A 24,795-nucleotide genomic window follows, 5' to 3' on the forward strand; every position below is an offset into this window, starting at 1 on the left:
TATCCTCGCCTCTGTTCGCTGACTTCCTGGTTTTCGACTCCGGATCGTCTGACTTCGCTTCTCGCCTGCTCCTTTTGGATATATTCTTCACCTGCTGGTTCTCGACCCACGCCTGCTCCTGACCTGCCTATTGCCCGCTCCTGCATGGTACTGTCGCATCTCAGCTCTCTGGTTTTGACCCTCGCCTGCACGACTACGCCTCCCGCCTCACGGATCGGGTACTGGTTCGGCGCCGCTGCGGATCAGCGCTTTTCATCCATCCATCCATCCTTGGGTTCAACGCTGCAGCCGGCTGACTCCCTTCACCGGGATCATTCCTCCTGCAGTGGGCACACCAGCTTGAAGCGACTCATTACTCCCACGCCCCCTTCAACCAGAGTAACGGTTAGTGGTCTCACCTTTTTGACATTTGCACCTGCTTCTGTCTCCCGCCTGGCCACTAACCGTACTCTACTTGTTTACAGACTCGTTCCAGCCCGAGCTCTTAGATCGACACCAGAACCAGTTCTTTCTTTGAGAAGCCAGGGTCTCTCTAATAAACTTTTTATAATTCAGTTTCAAGTGTTTGTGGTGATTTTGGTCCAGTATTTGAAGGGGTTCGTTACATGAACTCCTTCATTTGAACCTCACCCTCGACCTAAAGAAAGCAATCCACCCTTTTCCAACTGAGGACCATGGCCTCAGATTTGGAGGTGCTGATTCTCATCCAGGCCACTTCACACTCAGCTGTGAACCACTCCAGTGAGAGCTGCAGATCAAGGCATGATGATGCCAACAGGACCACATCATCTGCCAAGAGCAGAGATGGAATCCTGAGGCCACTAAACCGGAAACCCTCCACCCCCTGGCTGCACTGAGAAATTCTGTCCACAAAAGTTATGAAAAGAATCGGTGACAACAGGCAGCCCTAGTGGAGTCCAACTCTGACTTACTACCGGCAATGTGAACCAAACTCTCGCAATGCTTGTATAGGGACCGAACAACCCATAGCAACAGGCCCTGAATCCCATACTCACAGAGCACCCCCACAGTGTATCTCGAGGAACATGGTAGAAAGTCTTCTCCAAGTCTACAAAACACATGTACAGGTCCTTCTAAAAAAATTAGCATATTGTGATAAAGGTCATTATTTTCCATAATGTAATGATAAAAATGAAACTTTCATATATTTCAGATTCATTGCACACCAACTGAAATATTTCAGGTCTTTAATTGTTTTAATACTGATGATTATGGCATACAGCTCATGAAAACCCAAAATGCCTGTCCCAAAAAATTAGCATATTTCATCCCACCAATGAAAGACAAGTGTTTTTAATACAAAAAACGCCAACCTTCAAATAATCATGTTCAGTTATGCACTCAATACTTGGTCGGGAATCCTTTTGCATGAATGACTGCTTCAATGTGGTGTGGCATGGAGGCAATCAGCCTGTGGCACTGCTGAGGTGTTATGGAGGCCCAGGATGCTTCGATAGCGGCCTTAAGCTCATCCAGAGTGTTGGGTCTTGCGTCTCTCAACTTTCTCTTCACAATATCCCACAGGTTCTCTATGGGGTTCAGGTCAGGAGAGTTGGCAGGCCAATTGAGCACAATAATACCATGGTCAGTAAACCATTTACCAGTGGTTTTGGCACTGTGAGCAGGTGCCAGGTCGTGCTGAAAAATGAAATCTTCATCTCCATAAAGCTTTTCAGCAGATGGAAGCATGAAGTGCTCCAAAATCTCCTGATAGCTAGCTGCATTGACCCTGCCCTTGATAAAACACAGTGGACCAACACCAGCAGCTGACATGGCACCCCAGACCATCACTGACTGTGGGTGCTTCACACTGGACTTCTGGCATTTTGGCATTTCCTTCTCCCCAGTCTTCCTCCAGACTCTGGCACCTTGATTTCCGAATGACATGCAAAATTTGCTTTCATCCGAAAAAAGTACTTTGGACCACTGAGCAACAGTCCAGTGCTGCTTCTCTGTAGCCCAGGTCAGGCGCTTCTGCCGCTGTTTCTGGTTCAAAAGTGGCTTGACCTGGGGAATGCGGCACCTGTAGCCCATTTCCTGCACACGCCTGTGCACGGTGGCTCTGGATGTTTCTACTCCAGACTCAGTCCACTGCTTCCGCAGGTCCCCCAAGGTCTGGAATCGGCCCTTCTCCACAATCCTCCTCAGGGTCCGGTCACCTCTTCTCGTTGTGCAGCGTTTTCTGCCACACTTTTCCCTTCCCACAGACTTCCCACTGAGGTGCCTTGATACAGCACTCTGGGAACAGCCTATTCATTCAGCAATTTCTTTCTGTGTCTTACCCTCTTGCTTGAGGGTGTCAATGATGGCCTTCTGGACAGCAGTCAGGTCGGCAGTCTTACCCATGATTGCGGTTTTGAGTAATGAACAAGGCTGGGAGTTTTTAAAAGCCTCAGGAATCTTTTGCAGGTGTTTAGAGTTACGTCGTTGATTCAGATGGTTAGGTTAATAGCTTGTTTAGAGAACCTTTTCATGATATGCTAATTTTTTGGGACAGGCATTTTGGGTTTTCATGAGCTGTATGCCATAATCATCAGTATTAAAACAATTAAAGACCTGAAATATTTCAGTTGGTGTGCAATGAATCTGAAATATATGAAAGTTTCATTTTTATCATTACATTATGGAAAATAATGACCTTTATCACAATATGCTAATTTTTTTAGAAGGACCTGTAGACTGGATGGGAAAACTCCCATAGCCCCTCGAGGACCCTTGTGAGGGTAAAGAGCTGATCCAGTGTTCTATGGCCAGGAATTGTTCCTCCTGGATCTGAGGTTCAACCAATGATCGGATTTGTTTCTCCAGTACCCCCAAATAGATCTTACCAGGTAAAAAATGTCAAGTAAAAAAGTAAGCTAAGTTGTTCAAGTAAGTAAAAGTTTTTCAAGTAAGTAAAAAAAAATGTCACAGACAAAATGTCAGAGTTTAAAAAAGAAGAATGGAAAATATCCAAAAGCAAGGAGTACGCCAATGATCCTTGTCACTTTTAACACCTACATGCAGCTACACACCAAAATGGAAGTCGGCATGTTGCTTATTTTCAAGTTATACAACAGACATGGTTTACATATGTACATTTATGGCAATGGCCATCTTGTATTTTCAAGTGACAGCCCAGTTTTAGAAAGGAACTTTACTTATGTCTAGATGTAGCTCACAGCAAAATTGAAATTGTTACTTGGCTTATTTTTCAAATTCAGTCATGCTGACAGGGCGGCTGTGGCTGAGTGGTTAGAACAGTCATCCTTCAGTGCAAGAGTTGGGAGTTCGAATCCACCAGCAGTCACATGCCGAATTGTCCCTGGGTAAGACACAGAACCTTTCGTTGCCTCCGATGTGTGTCCTATCGGTGTATGAATGTGATAAAGCTCTGATTAGTCTCTTTAGAATGATTTGTACAGTTAGCTTTGTAGAGATCTAGTAGAGTGCTGTATGAATGGGTAAATAAGGCACAGATTGTAGTGTAAAGCACTTTGAGTATCTCGATAAGATAGAAAGGTGCTACATAAGTACAGTCCATTTACCAACATGCACGAACAGACAGACAGACAGATGGACAAACGGATGAAATTGATATTCCCTATTTAGATGCAATAAAGACAAAAATGAACAGGACGTTTGCTTTTAGATAAAACTGGAGAGCTGGGATCTGTAAGAGAACCTGAGAGTGCATTGCATATTGCAGTTGGGTAGTGACACCATGGCGGTTCTACAAAAGGGTCATGCCCTAATGTCCTTGTTTGTGAAGCCACTGCTTTTCCATATGCTTTGGGGTAGAATTGATTGAATTTGATTGTAACAGCAGTTCAAACACATCAGCAGAAGGTTTTACATCAACTAAACTAAAATAGGTCATCACACAACGGAAACAGTCTGTTTGAAACAAGGACTTAATGACCTTCCATGAAAGAAAGACGTATTATGCATGTAAAGACAAAAAAAAACCACAGCCACTGAAGCCTTTTGATAAATAAAAGTTTTCATCAAGTTCATTAAAATGAACAATCAGTACTTTGATGTCCCCCATCGCTGAGGGGTTTGAATAGTGAATGTTTTTAGTTTTCGAGGTGTTTTCTGGGCTGGAATTGAACAGGGAATGTAACCGTTAATGTTTTAATGCAAGATATTCAAGTGGGTAGGAGTTACATTCTGTATAAGAATAAAGGTAGGTGTTTTTGCTTTATGTTATTTATTTAATTGTTTGTTTGTTCATTTTTTTGCTTGTCCGAAGCTGCGAAGAGTGACAGATCCTGACAAAAAATGCTATACACCACAGAGAGCAATTGTAGAAACAGAAAGCATCCATCCCTCCATCCATGCATTATCTTTACCTGCTTCTTCCTTTTCGGGTCGCAGGGGTCACTGGTGCCCATATCCAGCAGTCACTGTGCGAGAGGCAGGGGACACCCTGGACCGGTCTCCAGTCCATCACATGGACACAGAGACAAATGAGACAAACAACCATTCACTCTCTCACTCACACCTGATTGTGGAGATGATTGTGGACTTCAGAAGGAACAAAAACATCTACACCCCCTTGAACATAAGACGATCTGCGGTGGAAGTGGTCTCCAGCTACAAGTACTTAGGTGTACACATGAATGACAACCTCAGCTGGAGCAACAACACCACCAGCCTGATCAAGAAAGCTCATCAGAGACTCTACTTCCTCAGACGGCTGAGGCGAGCTGGTCTGGGAAGCTCAGTCCTCACCTCCTTCTACAGGTGTGCAGTGGAGAGCATCCTGTGCTCCAGCATCAACGTGTGGCATGGAGGCTGCACAGCTGCAGAAAGAAAAGCTTTGCAGAGAGTGGTGAAGGCTGCACAGAAGACTGTCAGAGTCAGCCTCCTCACCATCACAGACATCTACACCTCTAGATGCAGGAAGAGGGCTACCTGCATCATGAAGGACCTCACTCACCCAGCACACACACTTTTTGCCCCACTCCCCTCAGGAAGGAGGTTGAGGAGCATTAAGTGTAGAACCACTAGACTGAGGAACAGCTTCTACCCTGAGGCTGTTAGACTCATGAATCTCTAACCAGAATAATCAATGTGAAAAACCATATCATGTTGCTGCTGATCTGTTTCAATGTTGATGTGTTCATGCGTGCACATCCGCTCACACAGACTCATGTTCATGTTTGTGCTGATGTTCAATGTTTTAATGTTATGAGTGCTTAGTGTATATTTAGTTGATGTTTTTCTTAGTTCATATCTTAGATGTTATTACTGTTTTTCTTATACATTTTATTGTTGGATGTAACTGGGACCCTGTGTACATAATTTCGTTCCACCACATGTACCACATGAGATGCGAATGACAAAGAATCTCTGACTCTGACTCTGACCTAGGGACAATTTAAAGTTTTCAATCAACCTAACATGCATGTTTTTGGTCTGTAGGAGGAAACCGGAGTACCCGGAGAAAACCCATGCATGCACTGAGAGAACATGCAAACTCCACCCAGTGTTTGGCCAGTTTGCTGCTGGCCAGGATTTGAACCGGCAACCTTCTCGTTGAGAGGTGGCAGCTCTACCAACTGAGCCACCGTGCCACTCAACAGAAAGCATAGTTTCCCCAAATGATATGGGTGGCCAGTTTACACACATACACCTTTTTTTTCACCAGTTTGTTCCCAGTTTTTGACAGTGACCTTCTCTTACACCTTAATGCAGCTAGACACAAAATTTAAGTTAGCAGTTTGCTTATTTTTCAAGTTATCCAGCTCACAAAACAAATGGACATACATGGTGGCAGTCATCTTGTAAATGGTAAATGGACTGTACTTATATAGCGCCTTTCTGTCTTATCCAGATACTTAAAGCGCTTTACACTACAATCTGTGCCTCATTTACCCATTCATACAGCACTCTACTAGATCTCTACAAAGCTAATTGAACAAATCATTCTAGAGACTAATCAGAGCTTTATCACATTCAGACACCGATGGGACACATCAGAGGCAACGAGGTGTTCTGTGTCTTGCCCAGGGACACTTAGGCATCTGACTGCTGGTGGATTCGAACTCCCAACTCTTGCATTGGAGGACGACTGCTCTAACCACTCAGCCACAGCCGCCCCATCTTGTGACAACCCACAGACAAATGAACACACAGACGAAGGGTATTTCCAATTCCCTCTCTCCACTTAGTGACAGGGGGCAAATATAATGTAAATGTACAGTATTTTAAAGAAGAATGCTAGCTTTCATCAACTCAGCTTGTGCAGAGCTGTTAGTTGAAGAAGCCCAATCAGAATCCAAGCTGTCCAGTTTTGTTCAAAGACCTACCTTGTCCATTGGAGTAGTAGATCCACTTCTCTCTGGCCTGTGTCAAAGGTGCAGGTGGTTTCTTCTGAATGATGTCGCTGGGGTCCTGCACTGGACCCTTCTTCAACACCTTGGAGCTTCGCTTCACACTACACACCACAATCACAACTAACACCAGCAGGAGCAGCAGCACTATCATCCAGGGAAGATGCTCATTGATGTCAAAGTGATCATGGGCATTGGATCTTGGGGATCCCCTTCGAATGGGTCTGTAGTAACTGGAGTCTCTACTTCCACTACCCTGGCTGGCTACAATGCCAATACCTTTTCCAACCCTGACTACTTCAAGACTATGCCGACCCTCCAATGCCTTTTTGTTAGGCGCTGGCTTGGGTTGTTCTAGTTGTACTTCTTGGCTCAAGGGTTGCTCATGGGTGGGCAGGGGAGAACGTGGTGGATCATGATTTAGTGAAGAGGAAATTTCTGAGTGGATATGCAGTATTTCCTCTGCTTTGTCATCTTCCCCATCTGCTGTTTCCCTCAGTTGGATGGCTGCTGATGGCCTGACGTAGAAGGTACCTACAACATAAAGCATTGCAGTTGATGGAAATAAAAACAAGATAACATAGAGATGGTATAAAAGTAAGAGTTAAGAGGTAACAAAGACAAAGATAAGGAGACTTAAAACGATTCACAAAGGAGATACACCTGATGATAAAAACAAGATACCACAGGAGGGAATATTAACACTAATCCATGTAGCAATCCACCACACAATTAGTCACAGTGTAACTCTCCTCTGGTCTTCTTGCTTTGCTTTCTGCTGGTCACCACAATTCTGATGGACAAAGTACACCATGTGGTGTCGGTGTAGGTTCTGATAAATGAAGCAGTTAGAAATCTGATGTGATATTTGTTTGTTGGATACATTTCAAGTCAATGTTCATAAATTGTAGCTGTGACAAAAATCTTCAAGGTCCACACGACACAAATAAAAAGAGATAAGATAATAGGCAAAAAAAGGAGCATGTGTGATCTGGTAAGTTGACTAATTCTGGATAAATAATTCTTCAATAACAAGAATTCTAGCATTTGAACATAGCTCCAGTAAAATATTAATTTGGATAACAAAGGTGCCATTCCACAGGTAAGCATTTGTTATGTGAACCTAGCAACAGCTGGAAAAGGGGCTCTCAGTGTATGGTGAGCCCTGGCATGTTGGGGTTTTGATTCTTCAAAATACGTACAAGATAAAGATATCAAGTCTTGTTCACGCTGTGCAGTTTTAGAAATTGTATTGTACATACTGTACTGTGTGAGCTATATCACATAAGATCCAGTGTAACACATGTCACAGTATCCATCCATCCATCACCCATCCATCCTTCACCCATCTATCATCATCCAACCATCCATCTATCACCCATCCATCTATCACCCATCCATCATTCATCCATCCATCATTTATCATCACCCATCCATGTTGCTGCTGATCTGTTTCATGTTGATGTGTTCATGCGTGCTCATCTGCTCACACAGACTCATGTTCGTGCTGCTGTTCTGCGTATTGTTTTTGTACTACTAGTGCTTAGTGTATTTTTAGTTAACGTTTTTCTTAGTTCATGTCTTAGATGTTATTACTGTTTTCATTTTACATTTTATACTTCTGTTGGATGTAACTGGGACCCTGTGTACACCATTTTGTTCCACCACATGTACCACACGTAGTGCTAAATGACAAATAAAGAACCTTGAATCTTTGAATCCTTGAATCCATCCATCAATCCATCTGTCATCCATCAATAATCCATCCCCATCCACCTATCCATCCATCATCATCCATCCATCCATCCATCCACCCATCATCATCCATCCATCCACCCATCCATCATCCATCCATCATCATCATCCATCCATCCACACATCCATCCATTCATCCATCTACCCATCCATGCATCCATTCATCCATCATCCACCCATCCATCCATCCACCCATCCATACATCATCTTTAACTACTTCTCCCTTTCTGGGTTGCAGGGGTCACTGGTGCCCATATCCAACAGTCACTGCTCATGAACACTGCCAATTCAAGCTCACGAACAGGGAATTTTTTCCTTATAATTTTTCCCACAACTAAAAAACCTTTATCTAAAACCATTAGAAACCACTTGGGTTTATCCTTGAGAGGCATAGTTTACTGGATGTCTTAATGTCTAAACAGCAAAATCCATAACAGGCAGTGAGCTCACTTAATTGCATCAGATATAATTATTGTTCATCAGTAAATATCAGGTTATATTTTGATATTAATTCAAATTAATGGCATTACAGCTATAGAAATAAATTTGGTGGGTGTTTTCTTGGCCTCTTCTTGTAATAAATGTTATTGATTAGTAAAACTGGACCGAAATATTTACTTGATCCCAACTAACAGTGCTTGAGTATCATTCAATAAGTAATGCAAACTTGTTCCTATTCTAAATCTTTTCTTGGGTCAAATGTGCACTTTTTATATATTTCAATCAGGGGGAACCCCATCAGGACCATCAATGCCTTCAGAGAAAGCCTAAGAACTCAGCACATATTAAAAGTTACATTTAGAACTTTAAGTTAGGGACGCACCGATCCACTTTTTTTTTTTTACTTCCGATTCGATCCCGATACCTAAATCTGGATATCGGCCGATACCAATCCCTTTTCAATATCATAATCATTATTGATTTTATATGAGGCTGTAATAATCTCCACTCAAGTACAATTTATACAAATTTATGCATGCATGTCCAAAAAGGCAACTTGAGGTAAGTTTTATTAATGTTGAATAAGTTTTAAAGTTAGAATTAAATTCTGCTAACACAGAACGTGTTCTTGTTTTATTCCTAGTTTTAAAGTGGATATTAAAGTGATTAATTTCAGTGCTTGTTTAAAGTTATTTTATATTTTTTTAAATAAGGGGCAGATAAGATTTTTTTGCTTCTTTCTGCACGCTTTTCATTCAATGTTTTCTTTTTGATGAATTTGTTTTGTTTATTTTGTCTCTTTTAAATGAATGAATAAATGAATTAAATAAAATAAAATGTTAAATGGCTTTAAACACCTGCTAAGTTCATGGCATAAACCAACACAGACATGTTCCTGTTTTTAGTATTTTACATCACTTTATGTAGCTGTTTTTGTTTCTTTTTTTATTATATAATTTTCTTGTAATTCTCAATTCATATTCTTTTTTGTGATTGTCTACTGTTGTACTGATAAATATCTCCTGGAGGGTAAACTATATCTTGGCTGCAAGTATCAAGCTGTGAAATCCTTCGTTTTCTACAACTGATGGTGGTTGGTCATTAATTACGATGAAGTTTAGCAACTTCTCTGTAAACATTTGAGCTCCGGGGCTTCAGCAATGTCTTCTTCTTGTTCAATTCGAAGCAGGCAGTCTGATCTCGGTCAGCCGCGCTCGGTCTGTCCCTCCTCCGAGATGGGCAGACTGAGCGGGGCAGATTTGGCGCGGCTGGACGGGGTCGAGTTGCCTGTTTCAGGTTGAGCAAGAATAGCGCACGGCTGAAGCAACGGAGCTCGAATGTCCAACGTAAAACTAACTTTACCGCAATTTAATGTGGCGCTATGGCTCTGCAGACATTGCACGTTACTGTCTTGCTTTGTAGTGTTTCTAGTGTAAAATACTTCCACACAGCGGACATGTTTCGATGAAAAGTTGGTTAGCTGTTAGCCACAGTGCTGCTAACTCAGTCCTCACGTTTTAGCTGGCTGCAAACTATGAAATGGATTTCCTGAATGTGAGGAGGGTCTTGTTACTCTAGGCTCATGAGACGTGCCTCCATTCAGGAAATCCATTCCATAGTTTCAAGCTAACGTGTAGAGCAGCTGGCGGGTAATCACGAGGAGACGTTTTACTTGGAGACAGACATGCATCATGGATCGGAAATCTCTGCAGGTTGCATCGGAAGATTCCGATACCTAAATTATGCTGCATCGGAGCCTGATACCAACACCGGATCGGATTGGCCCCATCCTTACTTTAAGTTATTTAGTTTATATAAAATAAACATTTTCAATTTAGTTTTTTTTTTTTTGCTTTTTATTTGTAAACTACTTAGCAGTTGAACAAGATTTTTTTTATTTAATTTGTGAAAATACAGTTATCCAATCAGATTATTTTAAAATTTTGACCAGGCAAAAAAAACAAAAGGCCCTCTCATTGGTTAGGACTTCATTGTTGTTAGAGAAGGCTGAGCTCAGTCAAAGTCTCTCCTGGATGAATTTGATGAATAACTGATAGAAAAATTAACCAATCAGAATGCTGATATAGAGTGGGAGGGACCTAAACATGGAACTCAGTACTTTGGAAAGGCCTTGCAAAACTTTTTATTTATTTGGACCATGTGAAGATTTTTGTCATGCATTCAGTGGCTGTTAAACTTCAGTCTGAACTAATGAAATTACATGTTGCACATGAATGTAAAGGACTGAGGACTGCATGTACTTCTGGGTAATTTGGACTTCTTCAAGTTATATGTTCAGATGGGTTGTCCATACAGTTTTTTCTGTTTAGTGTAGGGTTGGCATTAATGTTCAGGCTGTTGCTAGTGACTGCGTAAAATGACACCACAAGTCAGATGTGGTACTAGATGGATAAAAAGAGCAGAAGCCCTTCCCAGTAGCGAGACACTAAATTTTGAATCTGAAGGAAAGTGTCAAAATCAAACGATGACATTGTGGTATCACCGACAATAGCACTTGGAAGGACATCAATATTACATCCTTACTGAAGGTCTACCCCTTGTAGTCACGGTTAACCACTAATTTCTACATATATTACACATATATTACCCCTCTGGTAAAATGACCCAATAGTTGATTGATATCGTCAGTAGGGTTCCTGACCAGATTTATTTTACTCTCCTGCTTTTTGTCGCTGCATTTTCCATATGACCTGACAGGAAGTAGAACTAAACCAAGACATTTTCTTGAAAGCTACATAAAATTCATAAATCAAACAACTTCAAGAAAAAAACCATAAACATCAGATTAAAGGTACAGTTCTATCCTCACCTTTACGTGCAAGTTCAGTCAGTGATGGGAAGATAGAAGAAATAATGGTTTCTCGAACACTTCCAGCCTGTGTAGGCCCCAGTGGAGTGGTGGGGGAGACATATGGCAGGGTGGTAAATGGTAGTCCACAAACATTATCTGTCTCTCTTGTCCCTTGTTTCAGTAGCACCAGCCCTCGAGCTTGGCAGTTGGTGTGATTTTGACACCTAGCTACACTGGACTTCACATTTGAAAATGTCCCTTTGCTGCACAGCTTACAGATGGTATCCTCTGTTTCAGTGCCCCGTCTCTTCACCCTGGTACCTTGAGGGCACAGGGAGTGGGGCTTGCACTTTGTGGCACTGTCCTGTGACAAGAAGCTGTTGGGCGGACAGGTGCAGACACGATCTTGGGTGGCCGTGCATGGCACTTTTTTGATAAAGCCCACAGGACAAGGAGCACGGCAACGATGGCATTGCTCAACACCGTTTTCGCCACGGGTGAAGGTACCCTCGGGGCAGGGACTGCATTCCCTCACAGACGTTAGAGAGCAATGGACAGACACATAGGTGCCTGCTGGGCACTTGTCACATACCAGCTGGGTGCCAGAGTCTCTGTCGATGTGCTGATAGTGTCGTGGAGAAAGTAGGGGCTGGTCATCTGTGCTGGTTATGGTTAAAACACTGGCTGAAACCTCAGCCACAACTGTCCATAAAAGCTAGAAAGAGAACCAGAGAAAGCAATTAGGAGGAACGTCAAAAAAATATATATTTCAATACTCTCTGGTCATTTCAGTTTGAAAAACTTAAGGTGGTGAAAGTCATTTAAGATCGGTTTTCTTTGTTGGCTTGCTCCCCCTCCAATGTTATATATCCTGTAGTTAAAATCCAAATAAAAGAGTTACATAAGTTGATCACTTGGCACTACTTAGTTCTCATAAAATGTATGTTCAATATTATGGGACATCAATACAAATAATGTTCAGTATGAACTCTACCATTCTGGGACAACAACACAACCTGATTTTCAAAGGGATCAGCAAAAGCCCAATTGTAGATTGTGCATCAACAAGATGCCAACATGCTCATACCATTAAACAGATATATCTGTTGTCACAAAGGTTTGCATCTAATGATTGCAAAGATTAATGCTGTGTGTGTAGGTAAAGGTTGGTCCATTTATAAACTGCATGGAGTGAACACTCATACTGTTACTGGGCTAATAAAAACTAATTTAGTTTAATAAAACGTTTCTCTACTTCAACAGATGGAAAAGTTTCAGCAGAAATATTGTTATTTATTTGATCAAAGTTTTATGTGAGTGGTATCTGGAGTGGCTGAATTTAAAAATAATTTCCAACAACTTTTGCAGATGTTACTGTGATTTTCCAACTGAGTTGTATCGTGGCACTCAAAATGTTAACTGAATGGTTATTAAAACATAATTCATTTATGGTTGAGAACATGCTGGTCTTGGAAACAATTGAAACAGTAGCAGGTTTCTGTTAGACCCAAGTGCTTCACAACTTGCCTGAGTAAATCATTGGAGACTGGACAATAATTAAAAAATTATTATAACATATTTGCCAGGATTTCTTTTTGTATTGACGCTTGACTACTGAAATTTGATTCAGCTAAAAGACTATGTTGTCTGTCTAAAACAGGTCTCTTTTGAAAATGAGTCCTTGTGACTCAATGAGACCATCTGTATATAAAGCTTAAATAAATAAAAAATAAAATGTTTAACTTAGTGTTGGGCATGTTAACGCATTATTATAGCGTTAACGTGGCCAGTGATTAACAGCAACAGTTTTTTTATGCATTAACGCTGTTAGCAGTTGCTCAGTGGCTGTGAACACAGACAGACATGTTGGTCACGGGGGCAGGATGTTGATCACTACAGGACATGGACGAGCATCATCGCACATCTCAATCAATGAGAGCCTTTGTTTTGTAGAGCTGCTGCCGTGCAGCGCTCACGTGAACCCTATCAGAAACTGAGCAGCAGGACAGAAACATGGAAGAAGGTACCGGTGTTATGCCAAAAAGTGATCAGCGCTGCGGGAGCGCGCACAGCCTGTCAGTGTGTTTTCACGGGAGGGGTCGCTGTTTCAGTTCTTCGAAATTTAACCAGATTAACACCTAAAGACTAGGGATGGGTGATATGGCTTAAAATAATATTGTGATATTTCAGAACATTCTGACGATAACGATACATTTTGTGATATAACAAAAAAACAGAAATCAGTAATTCATTTGACAAAAGTAATTTAGCATGTTGCTTTGCAGTATTATATAAAAACAAACAAAAAACCCCAACAAGGGTTAATTTTACTGAAATGACTTTATTTAGTAAAGTGTTCAGTCTCAAAGTATAAAAATAAAAATGATCCTTCTGTTATTTAGATTGAAAAAGTCTGCACAAAATATAGATCAACAAAATCCACTACAAAACTAAAGTGCAGGTGCAGTTTCCCAAAATAACTAAATAAAATGAAGCTTAAGATCTGTTGAGCATAAATGTAACATACAACAAAATATATGTTGCCTTTAAATGAGCTATAACTTCCAAAACTTGTAACAAGGCGTCCAGCTGACCCTGAAGCTTGTGGTGTTTCAGCTTCCTCGCAGGAATGATTAATTTCTCTGATGCTTTGTCTTTCATCACCTGACTCTTTTCTTGGTCCATGGACTGTGGAACTCAAGAGACAGACCTGCGCGTGTTTGTACCGGCAGTTTAGAGTGGGGGGAGGGGGGCTCAGCATGAGGGAAGAGGCAGCAGAAGCGATGCCTGTCATTCCCTTATCGGTTACAGAAGCACGATCCGTAGTGTACTTCTGGGTCGCACAGCTCTACGTTGTTTATGAATAAAAACTGTCTTAATTTACTTAGAAAAGTACGTGCTCTATCTCCCACGATTTTGATGTAGCTAATTTACGCCACTCGTATTTCCGTTACAAATCATTGGTTACGATGATATGCTACACATTAGACATGACACCCAGCCTTGGCTGAATGAGAAAAACCCTGCAAGAGACAGAATGAATTATTTCCATAGTTAAACAGCGCCCCTCAGTGGTGAAGCTGCATATCATTTTAACCATGACATAAATATGTCAATGATTTTAACGGAAATACGAGTGGCATAAATTAGCAACATGAAAATTGGCGGAGATAGAGCACATACTTTTCTAAGTAAATTAAGACAGTTCTTATTCATAAACAGAATTATATCAGTACATTTTCCTTAATCTGGCATATTCAACAATGATCCGTGTGACCCGGAAGTATTCCTTTTACCACATGCGCAAATGAGCTACACTACGGATCGTGCTTCCGTAACTGATCGGGGAATGACAATGCCTTTTGCTTTTTATTATTATATTGCGTGTGGCTAGCTTAGCGTTATGCCAGTACCGATGGGGTGGTGGGGGGTGTGCAGTTCGGTTCGGTAATTAGGCACATTCAGTTCTGTTAACGGGGCAGGGCGCCCCACTTGTATAATGGTAGGGGAAACCCTGACGTGTTTAGATCATTAAATTAGCATATGATGATATAATTTATTTTCCTGGGCAAGTTTTTTTTTTACTTGTATTATCGTAAACAATATGATATGGCCCAGCCCTGACTCAAGATGACTGTTTGATCCAGATTATAGCGAAGGTCTGTCTCCATTTACCTTTTATTTATTTTTCCCCAAAAAACTTGCGATATTCTCTCCGTGAGTGTCAGTCTTGCTGACGTGATAAATGGAACTCAAGCATAGACGTCGCAACCATTGTATGTGAAGGGGACAAGTCCCCCCCACATTAATTTTTTTTTTATTTGGACCCCCCACACACACACACACACACACACACACACACACACACACTGTTACTATGAAACATTAGTTCAGGTGGCGCAGTTTCTCTTTCTTCGTGAACGAATCCATTCCACTTGATTAATAGGAGAATACTCAAGTCACTAAAACTCCACTCCAGGTTTTCCTGGTTACCTCCAGGTTACCTCCAACTCTAGAGCAGAAACTGTGCAGGCAGCAGGTGCTGAGTTTCCTGCTTCAGCAGAAAACACGCACAGGTGGAGGAGATGGAGATACTTCTGTGTTGCTCGCTTGCCAGTTAAGCGAGCTTAGTGCGGGCAGTTGTTGACCAGGGGGGTTGATCATAAACATATACATGGTTAGGAGGATGCTTGAGAGGAGCGCTACGTCTGTAGCATCTTAGCTTAGCTGTAACTTTGACACTGTGAAACGCTGCAGGTGTAAGAGATGAGGTGTGTTCAGGTGCATTAAAATTGAAATGTCTTTAAAACCCCACTCAAGGGCGTCAGAAGCATCCGTAATGTGGGGGGACACAATGATGTGTGTAGATGTGTGTGCGTGTGCGTGCACATGTGTGCGCACGTAAAAAAAGGTGTTCGCTAGTGAACAAAAAAGCAGCATTTCACATAGATTTCCTTTAATTCCACACATTTAAATCATGTTTCTCACCAAGTTTGTGTAAATTCATCTGTGGGTTTTAGAGACATTTTAACTTTAATACACTTTAATACAGAGCGTCAGATCAGCACTATTTGTCTTTATAGAGAAATAAAAAACATCATCACTGGACTTTTTTTACTTGTGTTCAACACGACTCATCTAAATGATGTTTCTCACAAAGCTTGAGGACAATAAGGTGTGAGGTTTTAAAGACATTTCAACTTTAATGCACCTGAACACACAGCGTCTCTTACACCTGCAGCGTCACAGTTACTGCTAACATGCTACAGATGTAGCTCCTCTCAAGCATCCTCCTAACATGAATATATGTTGATGGTCAACCCCCTGGTCAACAACTGCCCACACTAAGCTTGCTAAACTGGCAAGCGAGTAACACAGGTACCTCCACCTGTGCTCGTTTTCTGCCAGGCAAGAGGCAGGAAGAGACGGTGGAGAGTTGGAGGTAACCAGGAAAACCTGGAGTGGAGTTTAAGTAGCTTGAGTATTCTCCTAATAATCAAGTGGAATGCATTTGTTCATGAAGAAAGAGAAACTGCGCCGCCTGAACTAATGTTTTATAGTAAAAGTGGGGGGGGTCCAAATGAACGTTTTTTAAATGTGGGGGGGGGGACTTGTCTCCTTCACATATAATGGTTGCGACACCTATGCCTTATTGTCCTCAAGCTTCATGAGAAACATCATTTAGATGAGTAGTGTTGAACACAAATAAAAAAAGTCTAGTGGTGATGTTTTTTATTTCTCTATAAAGACAAATAGTGCCGACCTGACGCTCTGTATTAAAGTGTATTAAAGTTAAAATGTCTTTAAAACCCTCAGCTGAATTTACACACACTTGAAGAGAAACATGCTTTAAATGTGTGAAATTAAAGGAAATCCAGGTGAAATGCTGCTTTTGTTTTTGCACATTAGTGTACACTTCTTTGCGCACACGCATGCACAGGCGCACGCACACACACACACACACCTACACACATCATTGTGTCCCCCCCCCCACATTACGGATGCTTCTGACGCCCTTGAACTCAAGAAATGCTCAAATGTGAAAATAAATAACGCTTCTTGCATCGAGGCTGTCGATCATGTTTGTCTAGTTTGCCTGAATCATTACGTCATGCTGTTTTTATTGTCCAAGAACTTCTAGTGACCAATAAGGTTATAAACAGAAAGTGTCTAACCCAATAAATGTGATTAAAGTGTGTTGAGACAAATGTGTATTTTCATGCATTCATCATGCGTCATCTGCGTTCTACTTAAAGAAGATTTCAACATTATACTATGTTCTACTGTATTTACTGACTGTGATTGTGAACGATAAATGGTCCTGTGTAATCATTTACTGTGACCAGTCAGTGAGGAACAGAAAGAACTGGTTGTTTTTGATATCCTCAATAGCTGACTGATATGATATGATAGAGTTGATATATGGGACGTGTCTCATGCAGAGTCCTTGACTCTGATCCACTGCTTCCTGTCTGCAGCGGACCTTTTGATGACGGCTCGGACATGGAGGGGAGGAGCTGGGGCCTGGACTGGAGGTTATTTTATAAAACGAACTTGTCTGGTCCAGAGAGTTAGAGCAGGTTAGGGTTTCACATGGATGAGAGCACCGAGGTGATGTGTAATCTTGTAATTGCATGTTCTGTGATACTGGACTGCTCTTCAAAGCTTTGTGAATACTTTAAATCTGATGAACTACACCATAGTCTGTTCTGGGAATCTACTTTTTTTCACAAGTGACACAACTCAGGAAGTTTATCACAAAAAACATTATATATTATTTTTTGGCTTTTATATAACTTTGTTATATTCAAAAATATAGCATGGGAAGACATTTCCACACCACAAATTACCTTAGATATGCCATTTTCATAGCCAAAAATTGATTATAATTGAACAGTGACACAGAGTTTCTCTCTTAAAATCACTTTGTATCACTTTTTATTTGTCTGTTATTGTCGCTGTTGTCCAATGTTGTCTTCATTCTTTGTTGAAATCAGGTTTCTGTTGTAAATGAGTCCTGGAGGCTCACTGGGATTTACCTGTCCAAATAAAGGTTGAATGAATGAATGAACTTTGTCTCACTCACAGGGATTATATTTAGAAGATTCAAGCTCGTGCAGTCAGGGAACACTGCTGTTAAAATGTGCCATTTCTGAAAAAATCTTGAACCTTTTTATATAAAACAGTACCTTAAAAATGCTCTAAACATCTTTGAGTCATATTTTAATTTTGTGCATAATAATGAGATTAATCGCATAAATATTTTGCAATTAATTACAATTACATTATTTTTTTTAATTTTCCCAGCACTAGTTTAAATAGATGGCCATTAGTGGCACATGTATTTGTACCCTGACGATGAATACATTAGTCACAAATGATCACTGGTTCCAGAGCATGCACACATTTCTATTAACTGCATTTTGCTAACAATTACAATAGGAAAGAAGTAGAGAAATGTGAGGTACCATTTGTAAAGTTACACAGTCAAAAATTAACAGCAACATTTTGTTTATTTAGCCTTTAATAAGAAAAAAATAGCTTTTTTATTTTCAATGTCATAATTTCACCACGTTATCATACATTTATAAATGTCATAGTTCCCAACTAAATGCTTAAATTAAGCTACATTTTTAGTTTACAAACTAAATACTTAACTTGCATGTTAAATATTTACTTAGTAAACAAAATATTTAAGTGTAAATTCAATATTTAATTTCCAAGCTAAATATTTATTTTCAAAACTATACATTTAATTTCCAAAATAAATATTTATTGTCCAAGCAAAATATTTATTTTCCAAACTAAACATTTAATTTGCTAACTAAATATTTAACTCTGATCCAAATATTTAACTTGCAAGCTAAATATTTAGGTCCAAGCTCCTAAATATTTAGCTTGAAAGTTAAATATTTAGGTAATTTAAATATTTATGTTGGAAATTAGATATTGAGCTTAGAAATTACATGTTTAGTTTGGAAAATAAATATTTAGTTTGGAAATTGTTTTGAAAATAAATATTTATCTTGGAAATTAAATATTTAATTTACATCTAAATATTTAATTTACTAACTAAGGATTTAACTTGCAAGTTAAGTATTTAGTTTGTAAACTAAATATTAACTTGTTAATTAAATATTTAGTTGGGAACTATCCATCCATTATCTTTTACCCGCTTCTTCCATTGTGGGTCACGGGGGTCGCCAGTGCCCATGTCCAGCAATCACTGTGTAAGGGGCGGGGTACACCCTGGATGGGTCGCAAGTCCATCACAGCTAAATAAACCAAAATATTGTTAATTATTGACTGTGTAGCTGAACAAATGGCACCCCATAGCAAAACATATTTCTCTTTCCTTTCACCAGAAAAATGCCATTAATATCACCAATCTTTGGTTCAATGGAGGTGTGGGCCTGAAGGCAGCCTAACATGCATGTATTAGACTGCAGAAGAAAACCCATGCAAACACAAGGAAAACATGCAAATTACACACAGAAAAACACAGGAATAGGTCCAAACTGGGGCTTGAACCCTGGAGCTTTTTGCAATGTGGCAACAGTGCTTACCACTAATCCACACATGGTTGGTTCAAAATATCATGCAGAAGCAGACGCCTGCTTGTTTGATTGAAGTTGAGTGGAAAACAGTTCAGTTGTGCCACCGATTGTGGACCGCTGCAGCAGAGAGACAATATATGGCAGGCAGTTATCTTTTTATTCAATATCCCTGCTGTCAAAACTTATTTTCTTATGCTCGCACTAAGCTAGCTGAGAAGTTTGAGTGTTTCATATTTCATGTAATTTATTTTATGCTTTTTATTTAGCATTATGTTTGAGTCTAAATACAGAAATCACTCCTAGGTAAGTTTTGTTTTACTTTTTTGTAATGTTTTCTAAAGAAATACCTTTCAGAAGTTTACCAAACTTTCTGTTTGACACGTGGATTGTTGGTTATTTGTCACTTCAAACTGGATAAAAAGACAGTAAAGCATGCCTTTTAATTAATTTATTTATTCTTTCTGCTTCTGGAAAAGTTATTGATGGTAAAAATAATTTAAAAAGAGTTTCCATTTGGCACTTGTTTCATTTTCTTGTATGTTACTGCACCAAACTGTGAGTTGGGCATACTGTTACACCTAATGATCAAAGTAAAATGCAAGCACCGCATCATTCAATTTCAGAACTTTACACGTCAAAAAAATAATGAAAAAAATGATTATTTAACATATTCTACTTTGTCCAGGTTGGCAAAGCTACACAATATGCCACGAGGATGTTGTGTCAGGTTTTGTGAATTTTAGAAAATACTCTTGTCAAATCATATCAGCCTTCCATTTGTAAAAACTGCTTTGATGAGAAAAACACATCTGTGTTTCATTACACACATCAGTTCGTCTCTTTACACTGATTTCATCATTCTTTTAACGTTCAGCGGTTTTCATGTGTATAACCTACAGTGGAGAATTTAGCACACATGCTTAGCTTTCTTTGTTTTGTTCTGCCTCCTCAGCCCCACAAGTTGGCAGCTCAGATTTTGGAGATTGACCCACAAGTTTTCAATGATGCTGTCACTGTCAACAGAGGTTTGGACCCAGAAATACAAACTAACGAAAGAAGTTTAAAGGAAAATAAACATTATTTTAACAGAAACAAAAAGCTGACGAGGAGTCACAAAACTTACAACAAGAGTACGATATGCTGCACATTACACGCCCTTCAACAAACTATCTATAGCAGTGTTTCCCCTACATTACTTGACTTGGCAGGCGCTCATCTCTTCGGTTCTGTTGACAGGGGTGAGGTCCCCTGTTTGTATAATGGTAGGGGAGACAGTGTACTATAGTAATGGACCGGACAACTTTGTATGACCTTTGACCTTAATTCATGACCTTGAGCTTGGAGCTGGAGTGATGAAAAGTGACAGTCTAGAAATTATGCATATGTGTATCAAGCTTCACTAAACTATCTTGAGCAGATCAGAAGTTATGGGCAGGACTCCCTCCCATTTTTCTTAAAGAGACACACTGCTCGCTCCCTCACTATCCATCCTTCGGTTCAAACAGTCATGTACTGCCACCCAGTGGTCAAAAAAGTACTACACAAAAATCTACAAACATTTCTTCTTAAATTTGGCATAATTAATTATTGTCAAATTTCAAACAATATTATCGTTTATGGGGCAACACGGTGGCGCAACTGGTAGAGCTGCTGCCTCTCAGCGAGAAGGTTGCCGGTTCAAATCCAGGTCCGGGGGCCTTCCTGGGTGGAGTTTGCATGTTCTCTCCGTGCATGCGTGGGTTTTCTCCGGGTACTCCGGTTTCCTCCCACTGACCAAAAACATGCATGTTAGGCTGATTGGTAACTCTAAATTGTCCCTAGGTGTGAATGAGAGAGTGAATGGTTGTTTGTCTCATTTGTCTCTATGTGTCCCTGTGATGGACTGGAGACCCGTCCAGCATGTACCCCGCCCCTCGCACAGTAATTGCTGGACATGGGCACCGGCGACCCCCGTGACCCAAAAATGGAAGAAGCGGGTAAAAGATAATGGATGGATTATCGTTTATCGCAATTTCTGAGAAAATTAATCTCCCAGAAAAATATATTATAGTGACAGGCCTAAACGCGGCCAGTGATTAACAGCAACATTTTTTAATGCAATAGCGCTGTTAGTTTTTTCTTTAATTTTCAAGTCAGTTGCTCAGTGGCTGTGGACACAGACAGACATTCATTCAATCTTTATTTAGACAGGTAAATCCCATTGAGCCTCGATGACTCATTTACAAGAGAGACCTGATTTCAACAAAGAATGATGACAACAATGGACAGCAGCGACAACAATAGACGGTTATAAAAAGTCATACAGATATATATTTTTTTTAAACAAATAGGATGGCTAAAAAAAAGAAAATTAACAAAAAACAGCTAGAGTCTAAGGTGAATGTAGAAAACTAAAAACAGGAACATGTTTGCATTGGACCCTGCCAGGAGTCCAACAGATTCTTAAAGTCACTTAGAGAGGTCAAGGTCGAGAGCTTCAGATCTTTTTGTAAGATATTCCAGGAAACAGGAGCGGAGTAGGAGAAGGCCCTTTTGCCTAGTTCAGTCTGCACTGAGGGAACACTGCAGGTAATAATGTCCTGAGAGCGCACGCTGTAGCTGCACTCAAGCAGAGACATGTAGGAGGAGATAGGAGATAGGAGACATGTTGGTCATGGGGGCGGGATGTTGATCACTACTGGGTATGGATGAGCATCATCGCACGTCTCAACCAATGAGAGCCTTTGTTTTGTAGAGCTTCTGCCGAGCAGCGCTCATGTGAACCCTATCAGAAACTGAGCAGCAGGACAGAAACATGGAGAAAGGTACCGGTGTTGTGATCAGCGTTGCGGGAGCACGCACAGCCTGTCAGTGTGTTTTCATGGGAGGGATTGCTGTTTCAGTTCTTCGAAATTTAAACAGATTAACGCCTAAAAATGACTATTTGTGCTCCAGATTATAACAAAGATGTGTCTCCATTTACCTTTTATTTATTTTTTCCAAAAACTTGCAAGATCCTCTCCTTGAGTGTTAGTCTTACTGACAACATGTGATAAATGGAACTCAAGAAATGCTCAAATGTGACAATAAAGCACGAAAGAGAAAGTTCATGGATGGAGACTATACTATATACCACTGTCTGCCCTTCAACGGGCGTATAAACATTACTCAAGAATTCACGAAGGAGGTAATCACAGAGAAGGACAATACATAGACACACAAGGACATGGCATGAAAGCCAATAATGCTTGAAAATGTTTGGAATCAACAAAGTGTTGAAAGAGACGTAGACAAGTAAGTGGATATTCCTAGGCCAAACTATGAAGATAAATTAGGCTCAAAAGTAGCCACACAAGTGTACAACAATGCTTGTAGGCATTAAGCAAGATTTGTGCTTGCAATAAAACCGGCAAGCATACTATAAAATCCACAAATATGTAAACAGTTTTTCAAATGAACACATTCAAAATGCACAAGTAGGAATATTCTGCGCATACAAATTGTCCAATACACGTGCACAAATCACCTGCTGTGGACAGATCAGTCATCGTGAGTGAATGGATCACCTTACTGCTCTAGATTTACAAAGGTAATGTTACGTTCAAAGCTGGTGAAAAGCTGGGACATTTGAGCCTTCCAAGAATTACTGGGTTATTGGGACATGACTAGGGCTTCAACGACTAAATGATTTTAAAACTCGACATTAACATAATTAAACTCGAGTAGTTGATGACGTCATAGAATCTAAAAATGCATAAATAAATACAACCGCAAAAAAGTGATTTATTATTTAAAAAAATAAGACCAACAAAAGATTGGGAGCGTATCTTATGCTCCTACCATTGATCATACTGCAAATAAGTCACAGGAAAACCAAAACTATTAGTTATCATTATTAAGCTGCAAAAGTGAAAGAAACATGTAGCACATCAAAAACTAAACTAAAAACAGTGGGGCGGTCCACCACCCCACCGTCCGCTGCGCATTAGGTTTAGTTTTAGGGATTAATATATTTATAGTTTTTTTTATAGGTTTAGAGATTATTATTTTTTGCTTTTTGTTTGTGAAACAAGGTCAGAGGAAGCTGGTTCTGGTTCGGTCGATTAGACCCGGTGTTGCACCATATTCTGTGACCTGCAACAGTGCATGCAACACCGCCCCCTACGGTCACAATATACGGTGTTCACAGAATATGGTGTAACACCGGTTCACAACGAGCTCCAAACAGTCAGGAAGTCGATTCATTTTCTGTTTTCTTATGGTAGTTGAACCGGAAGATTAACCTTTAGTGAAATATTTCATACTATTGATGTATTTCTATCTGTTTGCCAAGACTGGGCCTGCTCCGCTCCATCTGTCTGCTTGGAGAAATTCATTTTGTAGCCCACGCCCGGTGCGGATCACATGACACGTGACGCAATGATGTAACGGTGACGTAATGACGCCACTACGAATACTCCACTTGACATTTAAAAACTCGACAGATGTCCTAGGAATCGATGTGTCGATTACTTGAATAGTCTGTTAAAGCCCTAGACATGACACATTTCTAACTTGGCATAGAAACTCATAACCCCTGTATCCTGGTGCATGCTCAATAATCCAGGTAGAAAAATCTAAAAAAGTTAAATCTGGTCCTCTGGACATTCAAAAAAAACAAAACAAAGCAAATCAACAAAAAATGTAGAAACGTTTCGTCTCTCATCCGAGAGACTTCCTCAGTCTGAGGAGCTGTATTCAGCTCAGTCTCTTAAATAGCGCCGTCTCAGAGTGGATCAACCAGTTTTGCTGCTGACAACCAAAACCGGCTGACCACATGCTCAAGAAGGACCATCAGCCTAAGAATGGATCATTAGCACACTGATGGCTGTTTACTATTCACAGAGGGCTGAGTGATACTAGCAATCACAGCATTGTAAGAGGGGGACAGTTGAACACGTAGGCCTCCACCCCTGTTTAACGATGGACGATTTCTTTTCACAAAGATGGCCTCCTTTACTCCTCTCTCAAACCATCGTTCCTCTCTGTCCAGGATGTGAACATCTTCATCCTTGAAAGAGTGACCGCTGGCCTGGAGATGAGAGTAGACCGCAGAGTCCTGGCCTGATGATGTTGATCTTCTGTGCTGGGCCATCCTTTTGGCCAGTGGCTGTTTAGTTTCCCCGATGTAAGACTGATCACAGCCCTCCTGACACTGAACAGCATACACAACATTGCTCTGTTTGTGCCGGGGGACTGGATCTTTGGGATGAACCAGTCTTTGCCGTAATGTATTTTGGGGTTTAAAAGCCACTGGGACGTTATGCTTAGAAAATAAACATCTCAGTTTCTCTGATACTCCCTCAACATATGGAATGACCACTGGTCTGGGTTCCTCCTTTTCACCTGATGGCTGACTGGAGTCCTGTTT

General features: G+C 40.5%; 1 protein-coding gene across 1 annotated transcript in view; it reads right to left on the bottom strand.

The window, feature by feature from the left end:
• The window catches only part of tnfrsf21 (tumor necrosis factor receptor superfamily, member 21), a 61,056-nt gene that overhangs the window by 31,901 nt on the left and 4,360 nt on the right, over nucleotides 1-24,795 (bottom strand). The window contains exons 2-3 of the mRNA XM_037686101.1: nucleotides 11,368-12,064; nucleotides 6,318-6,875 (exon numbers count right to left, since the gene is read on the bottom strand). Coding sequence (XP_037542029.1) covers nucleotides 6,318-6,875; nucleotides 11,368-12,064 — 1,255 coding nt within the window. The remainder of the gene's footprint in view (nucleotides 1-6,317; nucleotides 6,876-11,367; nucleotides 12,065-24,795) is intronic.

Source organism: Nematolebias whitei, chromosome 12 (genome assembly GCF_014905685.2).
Source record: "Nematolebias whitei isolate Nwh7 chromosome 12, NemWhi1, whole genome shotgun sequence".
NCBI classification, from domain to species: Eukaryota; Metazoa; Chordata; class Actinopteri; order Cyprinodontiformes; family Rivulidae; genus Nematolebias; species Nematolebias whitei.